The sequence below is a fragment of the Nannospalax galili genome, unplaced genomic scaffold, assembly GCF_000622305.1.
Source record: "Nannospalax galili isolate Female #2095 unplaced genomic scaffold, S.galili_v1.0 scaffold646, whole genome shotgun sequence".
NCBI lineage: Eukaryota > Metazoa > Chordata > Mammalia > Rodentia > Spalacidae > Nannospalax > Nannospalax galili.
In genome coordinates, this window is record NW_008355279.1 from 3,463,420 (window position 1) to 3,480,400 (window position 16,981).

Below are 16,981 nucleotides of genomic sequence, written 5' to 3' on the forward strand. Positions count from 1 at the left end.
GAGTTCTTTTGAGCTCCCTGTCCTGCATTATCTCCAGCGGGTTCTCATTGCACTCCTGAAGAGAACTATTGGTATTTGGTGGGGATATGTTATTTTGGTTTTTCATGTTATTATTTTTTTCTCTGTGATTTTGACATGTGAATTTCTTTCGTAGTTTCTGATGCTTGTGGGAGACTTGTCAAGCCTTCAAGTTTAGGTCTGCTTTTTGTAAACTTTATGTGTCTCTGTGGTTTACTTTTGGGGCATGAAAAGCTGTTTCCTCTAAGCTTCCAGTTCTCTCTTTTGATTTCATATTGGAGTGGCCAGATTGCTTTTGTCTTGAGGAATTCCCACAGAGGCCCAAGTCATATGAGGATCAGATGTTCTCAGGCTTTCTCCTAAGGTCTGGATCCCTCCAGGAACGACTTTGGCTTCAGGAATTTGGGGGTTGGACTGGCCTGGGAGCTGGGCCAAGGAAAGATATTGATCTAGGGCAGCTGGTGGCATGCCACCCAGAGAGGCAAAGGAAGATGGGGGTGTGAAGTGGCCCCAAGGGCTCCTGGGGACTGCACTGAGGAGCTGGGTTGGTCTGGATGCAAAGGTTCAGGAAGAGGAATGGTGAGCCCTGGCGTCCAGGAAAGAGGTTGGGGGATCATGTAGGCCCAGGAAAGCAGAGGGAGGTGAGGGCGGGGCCAGGCCCAGAGTGCTCCTGTGGACCCAAGAAGGAACTAGGTTGGTCTGGATGCAAAGGATCAGGAAGCAGTTGTGGTTCCTCAGGTGTCTGGGGCACCAAGACAAGGAATGGGACAGGACCCAGGCTGGGAGGAGAGATGGGTGGGGGAGATGGGAGGGTGACTGAGGCTGGGGGAATGCAATTGACTTACCCCAGATAAAGGACTGTGGGTTGGAAAGAGGCCTGCGGGTTGTGCAGGCCCAGGGAAGCAGAGGGAGGTGAGCCTCAAAAACTTTTTGAGAAAGAATATTCTAAATATTGTTCATGTGTTTGTATATACACATATATGTGTGTGTATATATATATATTTATATATCTTAAGCTGAAAATAATGTATTCTAGGAGTTATCTCAAGAGAATATATGTATTTGCAAGATCTCTTGACAATGCATTTGAGTATATGAATGCACTGGCTAAATGTGAAATTCATTACCATAACAAAAAAGAGACAAACATAACAAATCTAGAAAGCCAAAACTAAGTCTAGAATAAGGAATAGTTAATGAAAATAAAGTGTACTAAAACCACACTAAACTCAGTGTGGTAGATTAAAGAATGATACCTCACAAGCTTTGTCTTCAAATAGCTTACGCTGATGTTCTTCTTCCTTAAGTTTTTCCTCCAGATATTTAATCTTATCCTGGAAAAGAATGAAAATCTCGGGCTGTTATATAAAAACTAGAGCCAAATATTCTTTGTTTCTTTTCAAAAGAGGATCCTAATAGGACTTGATTTTTAAGAGCTGGAAAGTTAAAACGGTAAGTAAGAAAAAAGAATGACAAAAGATGCTAAGACTTTTCTTGACTTTTTTCTATGCTTCCTTAAGTACTACTGTATGTAAAGAGAATAAAGTGAAAGCAAAGCATGTACTCACTCATAGATTTACTTCTATGAAAAAAGTCACGATCAAACTTTTGAGAATATTATATCTTTTGAAGGTCAGGCAATTATGGTCTCGAGCCTCAATGTTCCATTTAAAACAGAAAAATAACAATGTCTACCATGTGCACATGAAAAAGATGTAGGTGTTGCAAGGAGAAGAGCAGGAAAACACAATAGAAATATAAGATATGGTCCTTGTTACTTAAGTGCTGATTTAGTACAGCTCTTTAGCAAACAAGAATAATAAACATGAGGGCCAGCAAGATGGCTTGCTGTGCAAGCCTGATGACCTGAGCTTGATCCCTGGAACCCAAGTGGATAGAAATAGAGAACCAACTCTATAAAGTTGTCCTCTCACCTCCACACACATGCTATGGCACACATGCACCACCACCACTATTCATATACACAGTAATAATAAATACAATTAAAAATGAATAACAGGGACTGGAGAGATGCCTTAGTAGTTAAGAGCATTAGCTGCTCTTGCAGAAGACCAGGGTTCAAATTCCAGCATCCACATGGCGGCTAACAACTACCCATAACTCGAGTTTCATTTGGTCCAACACCCTCTTCTGACTTCCTCAGGCATTTCACAACATGGGTGCACTTACATACGCACAAGAAATACACTCATACACATAAAATTAAAATAAATTTTTAAAAATTTTAAAAAAGAGCTGGGTGTGGTGGTGCACACCTTTAATCCCAGCACTCGGGAGGCAGAGGCAGGTGGATCTCTGTGAGTTTGAGGCCAGCCTGGTCTACATAGTGAGTTCCAGGCCAGCTGGGGCTACAGGGAGACCCTGTCTCAAAAAGACCAAAAAATTTAAAAAAAAAAAAAAAAAAAAGAATAACAAACATGAAACAGTAAAAGAGCAAAGCAATGAAATAATTTGAAAGGAACTATGTATATATTGTCTAACCTTATAAATACATTACATTTTATATATGTGGTATGGTCAGAATAGGAATAATGTTTCAGAGGTAGAAATTTCAGACCACAGTATAAATCAAGGAAGACTTCAAAGATGATAGAAGATTCGGGGACAATATGAAATGACAAGAATTTAGGGGAGAAAGAAGGATAAGGAATTTAGGACAGGCTTAACTCAACCTAGTGGTAAAGGCCATCTTTTAATATCCTTTAGGTTGATTCTCAGACAAATGGAAATGCCCTGACGTCTTAGAAGTCAAAATCATACTTTTATATCAGAAGGCAAGCTTGTTCATGCCAAGACAGAACACATTCTCTCCATGAGGAAAATTAATACCCAGATTACTAAAAGTTGTAAATGAAATTTATAAATCTTTTATTTAGATTCATATGCAATGCTAGCTGTGCTTAACACTACAGATTTACTCCTGGCTTCATCACTTCAAAGGACAGGCAGCAGCTTACCTCAGCAGTTTGCTGAGTTGTTGTCAGTCTAAAACACTCTTTTTCTAAGACATCAAGCTTTTCAAGTTTGGCATGTAGCTTCATCTGATCTTGTTCTTTTTCCCTTTGAAGCTGGGCCTGGAAAGGATAAAAACAAAACCTAAATTTGGCAACTGATGCCAATGGATCACGAATAATATAATTTCTGGGAATTCAAAATACAATATAAATAGTCTGCTAGAAACATGTGCATATATGTATATATATTAGGTGCTTCCAAGCAAAAACCAAGAGAATCAAATATTTTTAAGGAGCAAATGTAATATATAATAAGAAACTTTCTAAATTTGCATTGTTAGAATAAACTCGTCTATGCATCCTTACATAATGATGATACTAGGGAAAATACCAGTAGCAGAACTTACATTAAATAAACAAAGTGTTACCCACAAGGTGACCAAACCTACTCACTGTCTTACCCTTCTCTCTGACTCTAACAGACAAGTGCAATGATCAGAGGAATAAAACATAAAAAGGAAAGTTACCCATACATTTATCTATAGACTGTTTTACAGCACTGTCTATCACCACACTATGTAAGACATGAATACTGAGGGCAACTGTTGAGGGGGAAGGATAAACCCTATAAACCTAAAATGGCTCTAAAAAAATAAAGTCTATTAATTACAACAAACCAAAAAGCAGCCATCAATAACATAGGCCTGGAGACCTATGGTGTAATATTTAATTGGAGTCTTAGAAGCAATGGAAGTAGGACAGAATGATTACTTGAAGGATAAAGATAAAATGTTCCAAATGTAATGAAAAATAGTGACAATTAAAAAAAAAATCTCAAAAAGCACAGAAATAAAAAAGCAGAATCAGTATAAAGGAAATCACACATAGGTACATCCATTATCAAATTGTTGAAAATCAGTGATAAAGAGAAAATTTAACAACCTCCTGAGAAAGGGCGGGAAAGATGGTTCAGCAGTTAAGACCACTGGCTGTTCTTGCAGAAGACCCAGGTTTGATTCCCAGTACCCACACAGTGGCTAAGAACTTCAGTTTGAGGGGATCCGAGGCCCTCTTCTGTCTTCTGCAGGCACTGCATGACACAGGTGCACTTACACACATGGAGACATAACATACACATAAAATAAAAATAAACAAAACATTAAAAAAAAATCCTGAGAAATAGAAACCCATGGATGGAGATAAGAATAACCCTTAGATACTATGAAGTCAACTGAAACAAAATAATGTGCTGAAAAATTGAAAAGCTGTCAATTAAAGCAGAGCATGGTGGCACATTCCTGCATTCGTGGCATTCCAGAGGCTGAGGCAGGACTTGGAGGCCAGCCTAGGCAACATTACAAGGTCAAGGCCAGCCTGAGCTTTAGAGTGTGAGACTATCTCAAAACAAACAAACAACCCAACAACAAACAAACATAACCCCCTCAAAATCACAAAACAATAACAAAATAAATATACAGGGCCAGGGAGATGGCTCAGCAGATACCTTTCAAATATGATGAGTCAAATAACTTTTCCAGGTATATAAATGCTAAGAGAATGTGGTGGGTTGAATGAGAAATGTCCCCCACAGGTTCAAATACTTAACAGTGGTCCCCAGTTGGTGTTGTTTGGGGAAGGTTTAGGAGTTGCATCTTTGATGGAAAGTATGCCACTTGAGTGAGCTTTGAGAGTTCAAAGCCTCATCTTACTTCCAGTTCATTATCTCTGCTTCCTGGTTATGACTGAAGTGATCTCTCAGCTTCATGCTCTTGCCACCACACCCCTGCTTGCCACCACACCCCTACATCATGGTAGACTCTTATTCCCCTGGAACTGTAAGCCCAAATAAACTCTTCCTTCTAAAAGTTTCCTTGAAAATGAACTAATACAGAAGTTGGTACAGAGCATGGGTTATTGCTGTAAAGAACCGGATCATGTTTTTTGGAGGCATGTGTAAGACTTTAGAACTTTGGACTAAAAATGCAGCTGTATGCTGTAAGCAGGGGTTAGTGGGCTGTTCTAGCAGGTGCCTAGAGAACAGTAATGCTGGCAGTGATGTGTAGGTAGGGACATGGCACAGGAGGTTTCAGAGGGAAGCAAGGGCTTTAACAGCAACTAAGCTAGAGGTCATTCTTATGATATTTTGGCAAAGAATCTGACTGCCTTCTGACTCTGCCCTAAGAATCTACCCGAGGCTAAGTTAAAAAGAACTAATTTCTTTTATAGAAGAAATGTCAAGACAACATAATGTTGAGTCTGTGGCTTGCTTATTATAAGTCTTTTTTAAAAGCTATCTTATTTTTATTTTATGTGTATGAGTGTTTTGACTACATGTATATAAGTACATGGGTAGTTGCCGCGAACCAAGACTCTGACCAGCAGAGCCGAGGAAAGGACAACATGGATGCCAAGGTGAGGTTCAAGCAATTCTCTCTCTCTTATTCTTTGTCATCCCACAATATATACTCTCATCAGATCCATCCCACAATCAGACCATCACACGGAGCCAATCAGGACATGAGCACGGGGCTAACATGCAGACAGAACAGCAAATCATTGGGCCACACAACAGAATCATGCTCGGTGACGTATCATGTCAGGCAGGCTGCGCGTGATCAAGCTTACAGCGCTTGCGCGAGTTGGAGCAAACAAGTGAGGGTCACGAGGCTTGGCAGCCAGCCAGGGCGCCATCTTGGCCGGCTTGACCGCGCCCGCTTCCCACAGGTAGTGCCTGCGGATTCCCTGGAACTGGAGTTACATATGGTTGTTAGCTGCTGCATGGGTGCTGGAACCAAACCTGGGTCTTCTGAAAGAGCAGTCAGTGCTCTTAATTACTAAGCCATCATTCCACCCCCATTACTGATAACTATTATGCAGGTCTACAATGAAAAGAAACAAGTGGGGCAGAAAGAACTACAAAATGTAAAGTTTGGAGAGAAAAAGAGCACAAGAAAGCTTTAATGTTACAGCGAAAGCATGTGTGGAAAGAGAGACTGTAATTGTTTTTTAAAAATATTTTATTATTTTTATTTTATGTGTATGAGTGTATTGCCTGCATGTAAGTGCACCCATGTCATGCAATGCTTATGGAGGTCAGAAGAGGGTGTCTTATTCCCATGAACTGGAGTTATAGATGGGTGTTAGCCAGTATGTGGGTGCTGGGTGTGGGTCCTCTGCAAGAGCAACCAGTGCTCTTAACCACTGAACCATCTATAATTGTTAAGAGATTTAGTGTCATTAAGGAGATGCTTCCTACCCTGCACTGAACAATGGCAAGATACCACCCAGCTAAGCTTCCAACTTGTGAAAGGAGAAAGCCTAAGGGGCTACTTGTTCCCATGCAATTGCTTCAACCATCTAAAGCTACCACCAATGTGGTCAAAGGGGACCAGGGTCCATTCCAAGCTGTCAGCCAAACTTGGCAGAGCCATCCACATGGTACTGGCTTTGGAGGCATGAAAGATGTAAGAGAGAGGAGGTCATGGATTTGTCTTCCTTGGTTTCAGAGAGTCACTGAGGTCAGGCAATGTTCCCTGCATGAAGGCCCTGACAGGGCAAGAGGCTGTGAAAGGACAGTATATGAAACTGTGGAAGTAAAGCCAGAGATCCCAAGATGCTGCAGATGCCAGATCTGTGACACATCTGCCAAACAGCTGCACACAGGAAGTAGAACCAGCCTACAGAAGGATGGTTGTCAAAGGTAGCTTAGCCTTTCATTGGTCTCTTTTGAAATAAAAAAATGCCTTCAGAAGGAAGTGGAGCTCTCTGGAGTTAAATCTGTATAAAGATTCAGAATTAATGACTACACCTTGTTAGTTTTCTAGTTGTCATCTTCTTTTTTTTTTTTTTTTTTTTTTTTTTTTTTTGCTTCTTCTTCAGGTTATCTGTCAAGTTTTTCTTGTTTTCATTACAAAAATGTTGGCCTAAATGACCTAGTCTATCATTACTGTAGATGGAACTTTCCTGTACATAGTTTTATATCCCAGTTTACTTTTAGTTAAAATATAAAAATTTTTCCACATACCATTCTTCAAAAACATATCATTTGTTGGAGAAAATACTTACCTGTTGTTCTAGAATCATATTCTTTTCTCGTTCTACATTGAGAACCATTCTTTTTGTATATTCTAGTTGCTTCTCTAGTAGTATACAATGAGACTGAATTGAGCTTAATTGTATACTTATATCTATGAAAAGACAAAATAATGAATCAATTAGCTGATTATCACATGAATCAGTGATTTAGTTATTATACAAACTTAATCAAAAGCTAAAAGTGTGGGGCTGCAGAGATTATTCAGTGGTTAAGAGCACTGGCAGCTCTGGCAGAAGATCTGGGTTTCCCAGCATCCACATGGTGGTTAACAATTATCTATAACTCCAGTTCCAGGGCATCCAATGTCCCATTCTGACCTCTAGAGGGTACACTTACATACATGCAGGCAATACTCATACACATAAAATAAAAATAATAAAAATAATTTTAAAAAAGATACAAGTGATATTACGTATGTTGTGCAGTACACTGTATGTGTGTGGTGCATGCATGTGTGTGTGCAGGTGTCTGCACCTGTGTGTGAGTATGTGGAGGCCAGAGGATGTCAGGTTATCTTCCTCGATTGCTCTCTGCCTTATTGCTTTGAGACAGGGTCTCTCACTGAACCTGAGACATTGTTTTGATTTAGCTGGCTGGCCAGCAAGCAGCTGTCTCTGCCCTGTAGTGCTAGGGTTAGAGATATGCACAGCATGAACAGCTTTTTTATATGAGTGCTGGGCACTCAAATTCAGGTCCTCATGATTGTACAGCAAGCACTCTAATCACTGGGCCATTTCTCCAGTCCCTAAAGTAGCTTCTTTTAGCTCTTAGTACAGACTTTAAACATACTTTTTATGAATTCCTCATTAATTACAACTGGTTTGACATTATCTCTCCCCCTAAAAAGATAGAAGGCACACTTCCAAAGGGGAGTATGTTAATGCCTTGTAGGATGAATATTTTGGTTGTTCTTAGGAAACAACAGCATCTAGAAAAACAGAGAATGCAAAGTTGATTAGCTATTCCTACGTTCCTTTCCTTCCAGGGAACTCAGGAGCATACACTCTAGTACTCCCATTCTAGAGGTCCGAAGATAACCTGTGGGAATAGGTTCTTTCTTTCCACCATGTGAGTCGTGTAGATCGAACTCAGGTTGTCAGGCTTGACGGGAACCTTTATCCACTGGCTATCTCCCCAGCTCTGTCCTCTACTTGTAGCTACTGACCAACCACATGGCTAATCCCCTTTTTTTGGTCTTTTTGAGAGAGGGTCTCCCTGGAGCCCCAGCTGTCCTGGAACTCTCCATGTAGACCAGGCAGGCCTTGAACTCACAGAGATCCACCTGCCTCTGCCTCCCAAGTGCTGGGATTAAAGGTGCGTGCCACCCAGAAACACAGTGGTAAAAAATTATTTTTAATTCTTTCACTTTCTTGCTTTCATCAGTTCTTTCCTCTACTTTTGTTCTTCATTCTGTTTCTAAGGTGAAATGCAAACTTAGGCTTTATTTACACAGGTGAGTGTTTTATAAGGAAAACAAATATATGGGAGTTTTGAAGTAAAATTATACAAAGAACTCATATTCTAAATTTCCCTCCCTCCCTTCTTGTCTCTGTAGCCCCAGCTGGTCTAGAACTTACTATGTAGACCAGACTCACCTTGAACTCAGAGATCTGCCTGCCTCTCTGCTTCTCCTGCCTCTGCCTCTCCTTCTGCCTCTGTCTTTTTGCCCCTGCCCCTGCCCCCTGCCTCCTTGGTCCCTGGCCCCTGGCCTCGGCCTCTGCCTCTGCCTCTTGAGTGCAGAGATTAAAAACGTGCCAATGCCTGACCTTAATTTCTTTTTTAAAAGATTTTATTTATTTTTATTTTATGTGTATGATTGTTTTGCCTGAAGTATGTAAGTGTACCCATGTTGTGCAATGCCCACAGAAGCCGGAAGTTGGATCCCCTGGAACGGGAGTTATGGACCGAACCCAGGACCTCTGCAAGAGCAGCAAGTAGTCTTAACTGCTGAGCCAACTCTCCAGCCCCCTCTAAATTTCTTAAAACTCTTGTGTTTAATGTCCTTTTATAATTTCCACAGAAATCTTGACTGAGTCGCCTATCTCCTGCAATTTTTTTTTTCAAGTTAAACAAAATTGTTTTCTATTATTTTTACGTTAGCATTTCAATTATATCATGAACTAAGCTGGTTTTTATTGGTTATTCTAAAAAATACTCTAATTTATAAATGCAAGTTATCTAAAAACAAACTTTCTTTTAACTTAAATATTTATAAAATGGGGGATAAGGACACAGCTCAATTGGTAGAATGCTTGCCTCGCCCTGGGCTCAGTCCACAGCATTGCATAAATCAAGCATGGTGGTGCACATTTGTAATCCCAACAACTGGGAGGTGGAAACAGAAAACCAGGAGGATCAGAAGTGCAAGGTCATCCTCAACTACATATCAAATTCAAGGCTAGCCTGGGAATACATGTGAAGATTACCCCCAACCCCTGCAAAAAATGTATTTAAGAACTGGGATAATAGATAGAATAGTGGTAAGTTTAAAATTACATTTGTTTCCCATAAATATCAAAATGTCTGAGACCAAGGCCTCAAGGTTTCAATTAATATAAGAACAAAGATATTTGAGTAACTCTGCTTAGATATTATTTCAAGTTGCAAACTCTGGCAAGCCTCAGGTCTGAGGACTATTGCATTCTTTTACCTTTTTTCTGCTTTATCAGTTCCTGGTGTGCCAGATTTCTCTCATTTGTTTCACTCTCCAAGGCCTTTTTATATTGTGCTGCTTCTCTGGAAAGAACGTTCAGGTTGTCTTCAGCTTGTGCTCTCTCCAGCTCTAGACGATGGATCTTTTCCTGAAGAGTTTTTAAGGCTAAAACGAGTGCTGTTGAAAAGAAATTTGCTTGATGTTTTAAGTCAGAGTGTTTGAAAATAACAATCAGAGTAACTTGGGTAACAATAAAAGATGAGCAGTATACGTTAAAGTGACCAGAAAAATGTACAAGTTAATGTATATTACTCATAGAATGAAAATAAATAAAACTCTAAATTAGAGAGATAAATTCCCTTTAACATATCTTGTAAAAACAATTTTATTATAATGTGATTTCTAAAGTAACTTAATACAATGACTATTTTTTCAAATGAAAGGGCTTCTAAATAACACAGTAATTGAGTTTTAAAGATAGTTTTTCTCATATTTTCTTTCTTTTTTTTTTTTTTTCTAAATTTTTTACATGGGCTCACTATGTAGCCCTAGCTGCTGGTCTGGAACCTGTTATGTAGACCAGGCTGGCCTCCAAATCACAGAGCTCTACCTACCTCTGCCTTCCAAGTTCTAGAATTAAAGGCATGTGCCACCACGCCAAACCTAATTGCTACAGTTAATTTTAACTGTAACAGTTAATGGATTTTTGTAATTAAAAGAGTATTTTTCTGTTTTCTTTTTAAAAAATTTTTATTTCATTTTTTGTGCGTGTATGAATGTATTGTCTGCATGTATCTAAGTGCACCTGTGCCGTGCAGTGACCGAGGAGGTTAGAGGATGTCAGATTTCCTGGAACTGGAGTTACGGATGGTTGTTAACTGCCATTTGGGTGCTGGGAATCGAACCCGGGTCCTCTGAAAGAGCAGCCAGTACTCTTAACCACTGAGCTATCTCTCCAGCCCCTATTTTTCCATTTTCTAAAAGAATATTTTGATGATAGATCTGTGACAAATATCTAGCTGGTTATATTAATCTTCATCTTATTAAATAAGGCTGAAGAAGCTCAAATAAGAAATGTTAAGAAAAATATAGTATAGAATCACTGTTTCCACTTGAAGGACAAAAGCATTACATAAAAATTCAGGTGAAACTTTTAATGTTACATTACATAGCTAAATACTATAGAGTTGTATCTTTACAAACTTAATTATCACAACTTCAATTATACTGAACTCAGTAGTAACAAAAAGAAAAAAATGACTATTTACTGTGTAACTAGTACAGACAAGTATAGCCTGAATTGCTGTAATTGTGTAATTCTGACTTGTGTAATTCATAGAAACTGAGAAATAGAATTACAATGACTAAAGTTTGATGAATAGGGCTGGAGAAATGACTCTGCAGTTAAGAGCACTTGCTGCTTTTGCAGTGGACTCAGGTTCTGTCCCCTGCATCTACATGGCAGCTCACAACTGTCCTGATGCCTTTTACTGGCCTCTGTAGGCATCAGGCATGCACATAGTACACATACATATATACAGGCTAAACACTATACACATAAAATATTTTTAAAGTTTTATGAATATTAAATATACAATCACATTATTTTCTACAAAACAATGATAAGCTTTTGTACCTTATACTGTTCCTCTAATTTTATGTAAAGTTTTATATCAACATTACCTTGGCTATTTGGACTATTAAACATTTTAGAAGAGGTAACTTCAGAGTTCACAGCATAGCAATTCTGAAATGGCTCATTTTCAGTGAAGGATGGAATAAACATTCTTTGTGGAGGTTTAAGATAGCTTCCAACTACACTGTGTGATAATTCAGAATCCATTATCTACAGAGAGTCAAAGAATGATAGAGTATAGCATCACTGCTTCCACTTGGAGGACAGAAGCATTACATACAAATTCAGGTAAAACTTTTAATATAACACAGTTAAATACTATACAGTTGTATTTTTACAAACTTAATTATCACAACTTCAATTATATTAAACTCAGCAGTAACAAAAAGAAAAACATGATTATTTACCGTGTAACTAATACAGGCAAGTATAGCCTGACTTTCTCTAAGCATGTACCCTGGAGTAAGCATAATATGTAATTGATGCAAATTTGCCACTTTTCTTAGTTGTTCATAAGTTATATGTACCATAGCCTGAACACTTCTCCACAAAAGCATGACTCTAGGGTTTAAAGTACTTATGCTGAAGACAACACAGGTTTCAAACATAAGTTATAATATTAACTCCATTCTCTAATATTCACTGCTGGATGCCAACAGGTAGGTTTCCTAAGGAATTTCCAAGGAAAATATTTCGATATATTAAATTTCTGAATTTAATCCTTGAATAAAACACACCTTCACTTAATGCACTTGCATTCTAATCATCTAGTTTAGAAGGGCTTCAAATCTGAAGAATCTAGAGTGGATTTATTTTATATTCTATTTTGGTTTTCTTTTCTGTCTTTTAATTTTATTTTTGGTAGATGCATTCTTTTTAACTATTTTAGCAGGTGAATTCTTTGTCAAACTTTTCAAAATCTTTTTCATAATTTAAGTATTTTAGAAATGTATTCTACTTAATAGATGTTAGTATTCCTAATTCACAACCACATTGGATAAAACAAGGTAATAATTGTTAATAAACAATAACTCACCGGCACAATTCTAAGCAACAAAACTTTTTGCAAATGTTACTCTAAGAATTCCATTATAAAATTACTCTATTTTGATTTTTGACTTCACTGATTTCCCAGCTCACAAGGCAAAGTCTGGAGCATTTCCTTGACTATATTTCTGGGAAGGGCAAAGAACACACTTAACTTCTAGGATTTTCTACTTTAGCTATTGCCATGACTGGCTATCTTTAGAGCAATCTGATTTGTCTAAATTAGAGGCTATTCAGCTTAAAAAAAAAAACTTGATGCAGGGCTGGAGAAATGGCTCAGTGGTTAAGAGCACTTGCAGAGGACAGTTTCCAGCACCCATATGGTGGCTAACAACTGTTGGTAACTCCAGTTCCATCCAACAACCTCTTTGGCCTTGGTGAATATTGCCCAACACAGACGCAGTTACATACAAACAAGGCAAAACACTCATACACATAAAAATAAACTTAAAAATACTTGCTGCTCTTTACTCTTGAGAGACAATCATACCTGCTATCATTGGATCCACACTTGCTATTATTAGAACCAACTACCATTTACTAATAAAAATAAAGAAAAGAAAACCAAAATAGAATAACAAAATAAGTCTACTCTAGATTCTTCAGATTTGAAGCCCTTCTGAACCATCAGCTCAGATATGGCTGTTCAGATACTGTCTCCCATTGAAGAAAGCTATTTCTACACAAAATAAGAGATCAGGTTAGTCACAGCTGGCTCACTATAACATGGAGGCAGAACTCCCAAAGTATATAAGTTCTGAAGATGGTTGTGTATCTGCAGAAATTCTTCTCAAAACACTGGAGACACTAAGTATATGCCTCACTTCTCAGTCCCTGGTGGGTTGCTCCAATAATGGGAAAAATGAAAATTTGCCATTAGTTGCTACACATTTAAGTCTTTGGGAAACTATGCTTCCTCTGACCCAAGCACAACATATTTTACAAATTGGCTTTTGGCACCAATTAGAAAATTGGTTTGGGCTGGGGATGTAGTTCAGTTGGTAGAGTACTTGCTTAGTATGCACAAAGTCCCAGCACCACAGAAATGAGGTACTGTCGTACACGTCTGTAATCCTAACACTTGAGGGATGAGGCAGGAGGATCAGAAGTTCAAGGTCGTTCTCAGCTATCTAGTGAGTTTGAGGCTATCCTGGGCTACATGAGACCCTGTCTTTAAAAAAAACAAAAACAAACAAACAAAAAAACCGCCACTTGTTCAAGTTTGACTTTTTTAATGTTGATAAAATAATGGCTACTCAGAAAACTGCCAAAAAAATAAAAAATAAGACTGTGTATTAAATGAAATGTGTAAAACATGTCAAAGTAGACATAAACAGTACCAAACCATCGGTAGAATAAAAATAAGGTAAAGGAAAAGCAGGTGAGGTGGCTCAGTGGGTAAAGGCACTTGTCATGCAAATCTAACAACCTGAACCCCATTAAAGGTGGAAGAAGAAAAAGAAATGGTAAAGAGATGAGAGAAGAGAGGTTTGAATCTTAAATGTCCCCAAAGGCCCACAGGTAAAGACTATGGTGCTAATGAGGTGTGGTGGTACCTTTAGAAGGCGGAGCTTAGGAAAGGAAGTTGGGTCATTTAGGCACACCTTCTGAGGAGAGAGGTGTTGGAAGTTGGCCCCTTCCTACTGTTTCCTCAGCTGCCATTCAGTTAGCAGGTTTTTTCTTGCTGTGACTTTGCCATGAACTGCTCCCTCTCTGCAGGCCCAAAGGCAACAAGGCTGATTGATCATGAAACCATGAGGTAACATAAATCTTTTCTCTCTCTCTCTCTGTGTGTGCGTGTTTGTGATTTTTTTGAGAAGGGTTTCACTGGCTGGCCTGAAACCTGTTACATAGACCAGGCCAGCCTTAAATTTGTGGGAATCCTCGTCTCTGCTTCCCATGTGCTGGGATCATAGGGAAGCAACACCATGTCTAGCCTTTTTCCTTCTTCTAAACTATCTCTGTCATTAGAATGACAGAATGTTTATGAACACAACAGGCTATGCTGTGACATAGGACTTAGAGGTTCTCACTGTAATGTGGATGATGGCTTAACCCTTACAATCCGGTCCTGGGTTATAAAAAGTATATAAATCTACTAAATACTCATTTACAGAAAGAGCTGAGAAATCCTAAGAGGAAACTTCATGCTGAAGGAAGATGAAACAAGTATAAAAAGCCTGATCTAGAAATCAAAGCCCTACTGGGTTGAAGAAGGAAGTGATTCTGAATAGTGTATGGTCACGGTCACTCTAATCCTGTCTGCCCTATGTACACCCAGAGAAGAGAGAAGCCTGTGAATAAACACTGATATTTTCCAAAATATCTATAAAAGACAGAGGCATTAAATTCCTTACTTTTGGGGTTAGAGAGATAGTTCAGTTAACTGCTGATGGTTCAGCAGTTAAGAACACTTGCTGTTTTTCCAGAGGACCTGGGTTTGATTCCCAGCACCCACATAGTGGCTAACAACCATCATAACTCCAGTTCCAGGGGATCCAACACCCTCTTCTAGCCTCTGCTGGGCATTGCATGCACATGGTGCACTTACATAATGCAGGCAAAACACTCATACATATAAAATAAAAATAATAAAATACTTTAAAAATAAATAAATTCTCCACTTTTCATAATATATTTCAATGGAGGGTAAGTTGTCTTAAGATAATACAACTTTGGCTCCTTGAAGATTCTGGCACATGGGTAGTATTGAAGTGCAGTGGGAGAAAGGGAGAGGACGGGTGAGAAGGAGGGACAGAGGGAGGAAAAGAGAAAGGCAGAGGGTCAAGGAAAAGGAGGGAGGGAAAGAAGGAAAAAAGGAGGAAGAGGGAAAAGAGGAGGGAACAGCTGTGATGGACATATTCACAAACATATGGAAGAGAAATTTCTAAAAACAACAGAAAAGCATCTAGGCCCCAATCTCCAGTCTTGCATTTCTAATAAAGGGCCTAGGTGAAGGTGACTAAAAAGACAGCTAGAGGCCAGGCATGGTGGTGCACGCCTTTAATCCCAGCACTTGGAAGGCAGGCAGATCTACATAGTGAGTTCCAGGCTACAAGGAGACCTTGTCTCAAAAAGACAAAAAAAAAAAAAAAAAAAAAAAAAGACAGATCACTTAACAGTTTAGAGTGTACAGTGCTCTTGCAGAGGACCTAAGGTAAGTTCCCAGCACCCACAGTGGGCAGCTTATAATTGCCTGTAACTCCAGCTCCAAGGGGATCCTATGTCTCTAGTCTCTCAGGGCTCCTGCATTCGTGTGGATCTATCCTAACACACACACACACACACACACACACACACACACACATACACACACACACACACATAATTAAAAATAAAATACATCTTTTTTTTTTTTTTAAGACTCTAGACCCAAAAAGCCCCCAAGGAATTCTAGTGGGATTTTTTACATATGTGCAAGAGTGGGAGAAGTGGGTCTCATTTATATCAAATCTGTTATAGCCTAAGGAAACTAGGGTTATGTCTGGAACCATTCTTGGCAGCTAGGGAAATTAATCATCAATTCTGTGTAAACTACATAATTTCACTGACTGTTATGGGCTGAAATGTGGTCTTCAAAAATTCAAATGGTGAATCTCTAATCTCAGAACCTCAGAATGTGACTATCTTTGGAGACAGGGCCTTTAAAAAGACTGTGGTATTTGCTATGGCAGCCCTTGCAAACTAATACACTGATTAACATAAACTTTGTTTCACAGTGAATGAAATACAGGAACAGGAACAAAGACAACAATACAGAACAAAGGTTTATGCTGAGCACAAATAAAGATATTCACAACTTTGTAATTCTGCCTTGACTTATTTCTCCAGGATGCTACCTTTAGTAATATCCTAAGCTTACTACATTGAAAACAAAATTTCAAAAAGGAATGCCAAACAAAAATCAGGTTGGGATGTGTAGCTCAGTGGTAGAACATCTGTGAATCATGTTCAATCTCTAGTATGCATAAATAAACAAATACACAATAAAAACCTTTGAAAAGTCCATGGTACCAGTCTATAGAAGTCTTATGTAGCTAAGAGTTCTAAAACTCAGAGAATCTCACAGGTGTATTTAAAATGTATATCAACTCATTTTACAACAACCAAAACAGAATCACCTAGAGATGTTCCATATAGCTCAAGTTTCCTGCATCCCCCAAATTTATGTTGCTAGAGAAACATACTCTTGTTTTAGGACTCTGGTTGATTTGTATTTATCTAAATAGAGACCATCCTAATGGATGGTCAAAAGAAAAATGCCTCTTAAGAAACAAATGTAAGAAACACTGAATCAAAAATAGAATCCTACAATCTTATTAAAGCTCAAGAGGGGGTCAGAAGCCCACTCCTCTCTTTTGATACAAACATATTCCTTTATTATCTTTAATAGTTCTGAGTTGTGTTCATTATATCAAAAGAGAGAGATGTCTTCATGCAGAACTGAAAGCTGCCACCCAATTGTTAATGAATAAGCAGAATTCTGAGGAAATATGTATAAGTACTTATTAATGAGGACATTTATTCTGATGGCTATGATATATATTGAATTTTAT

General features: G+C 38.6%; 1 protein-coding gene across 8 annotated transcripts in view; it reads right to left on the reverse strand.

Moving 5' to 3' along the window:
• The window catches only part of Cep57l1 (centrosomal protein 57 like 1), a 68,021-nt gene that overhangs the window by 18,935 nt on the left and 32,105 nt on the right, over positions 1–16,981 (reverse strand). For 6 of the 8 annotated variants that reach the window (XR_003846971.1, XR_003846970.1, XM_029555735.1 and 3 more), the window contains 5 exons: positions 11,426–11,588; positions 9,740–9,919; positions 7,059–7,180; positions 2,997–3,113; positions 1,275–1,352 (listed from right to left, as the gene is read on the reverse strand). Coding sequence is in view for 6 of the 8 variants with exons in the window: in XM_029555735.1 (XP_029411595.1) it covers positions 1,275–1,352; positions 2,997–3,113; positions 7,059–7,180; positions 9,740–9,919; positions 11,426–11,588 (660 nt within the window). In the remaining 2 variants the exon portion in view is untranslated. Of the gene's footprint in view, positions 1–1,274; positions 1,353–2,996; positions 3,114–7,058; positions 7,183–9,739; positions 9,920–11,425; positions 11,589–16,981 lie in introns of all 8 variants that reach the window. The other 2 variants (XM_029555736.1, XM_008852435.3) reach the window with 2 other exon arrangements.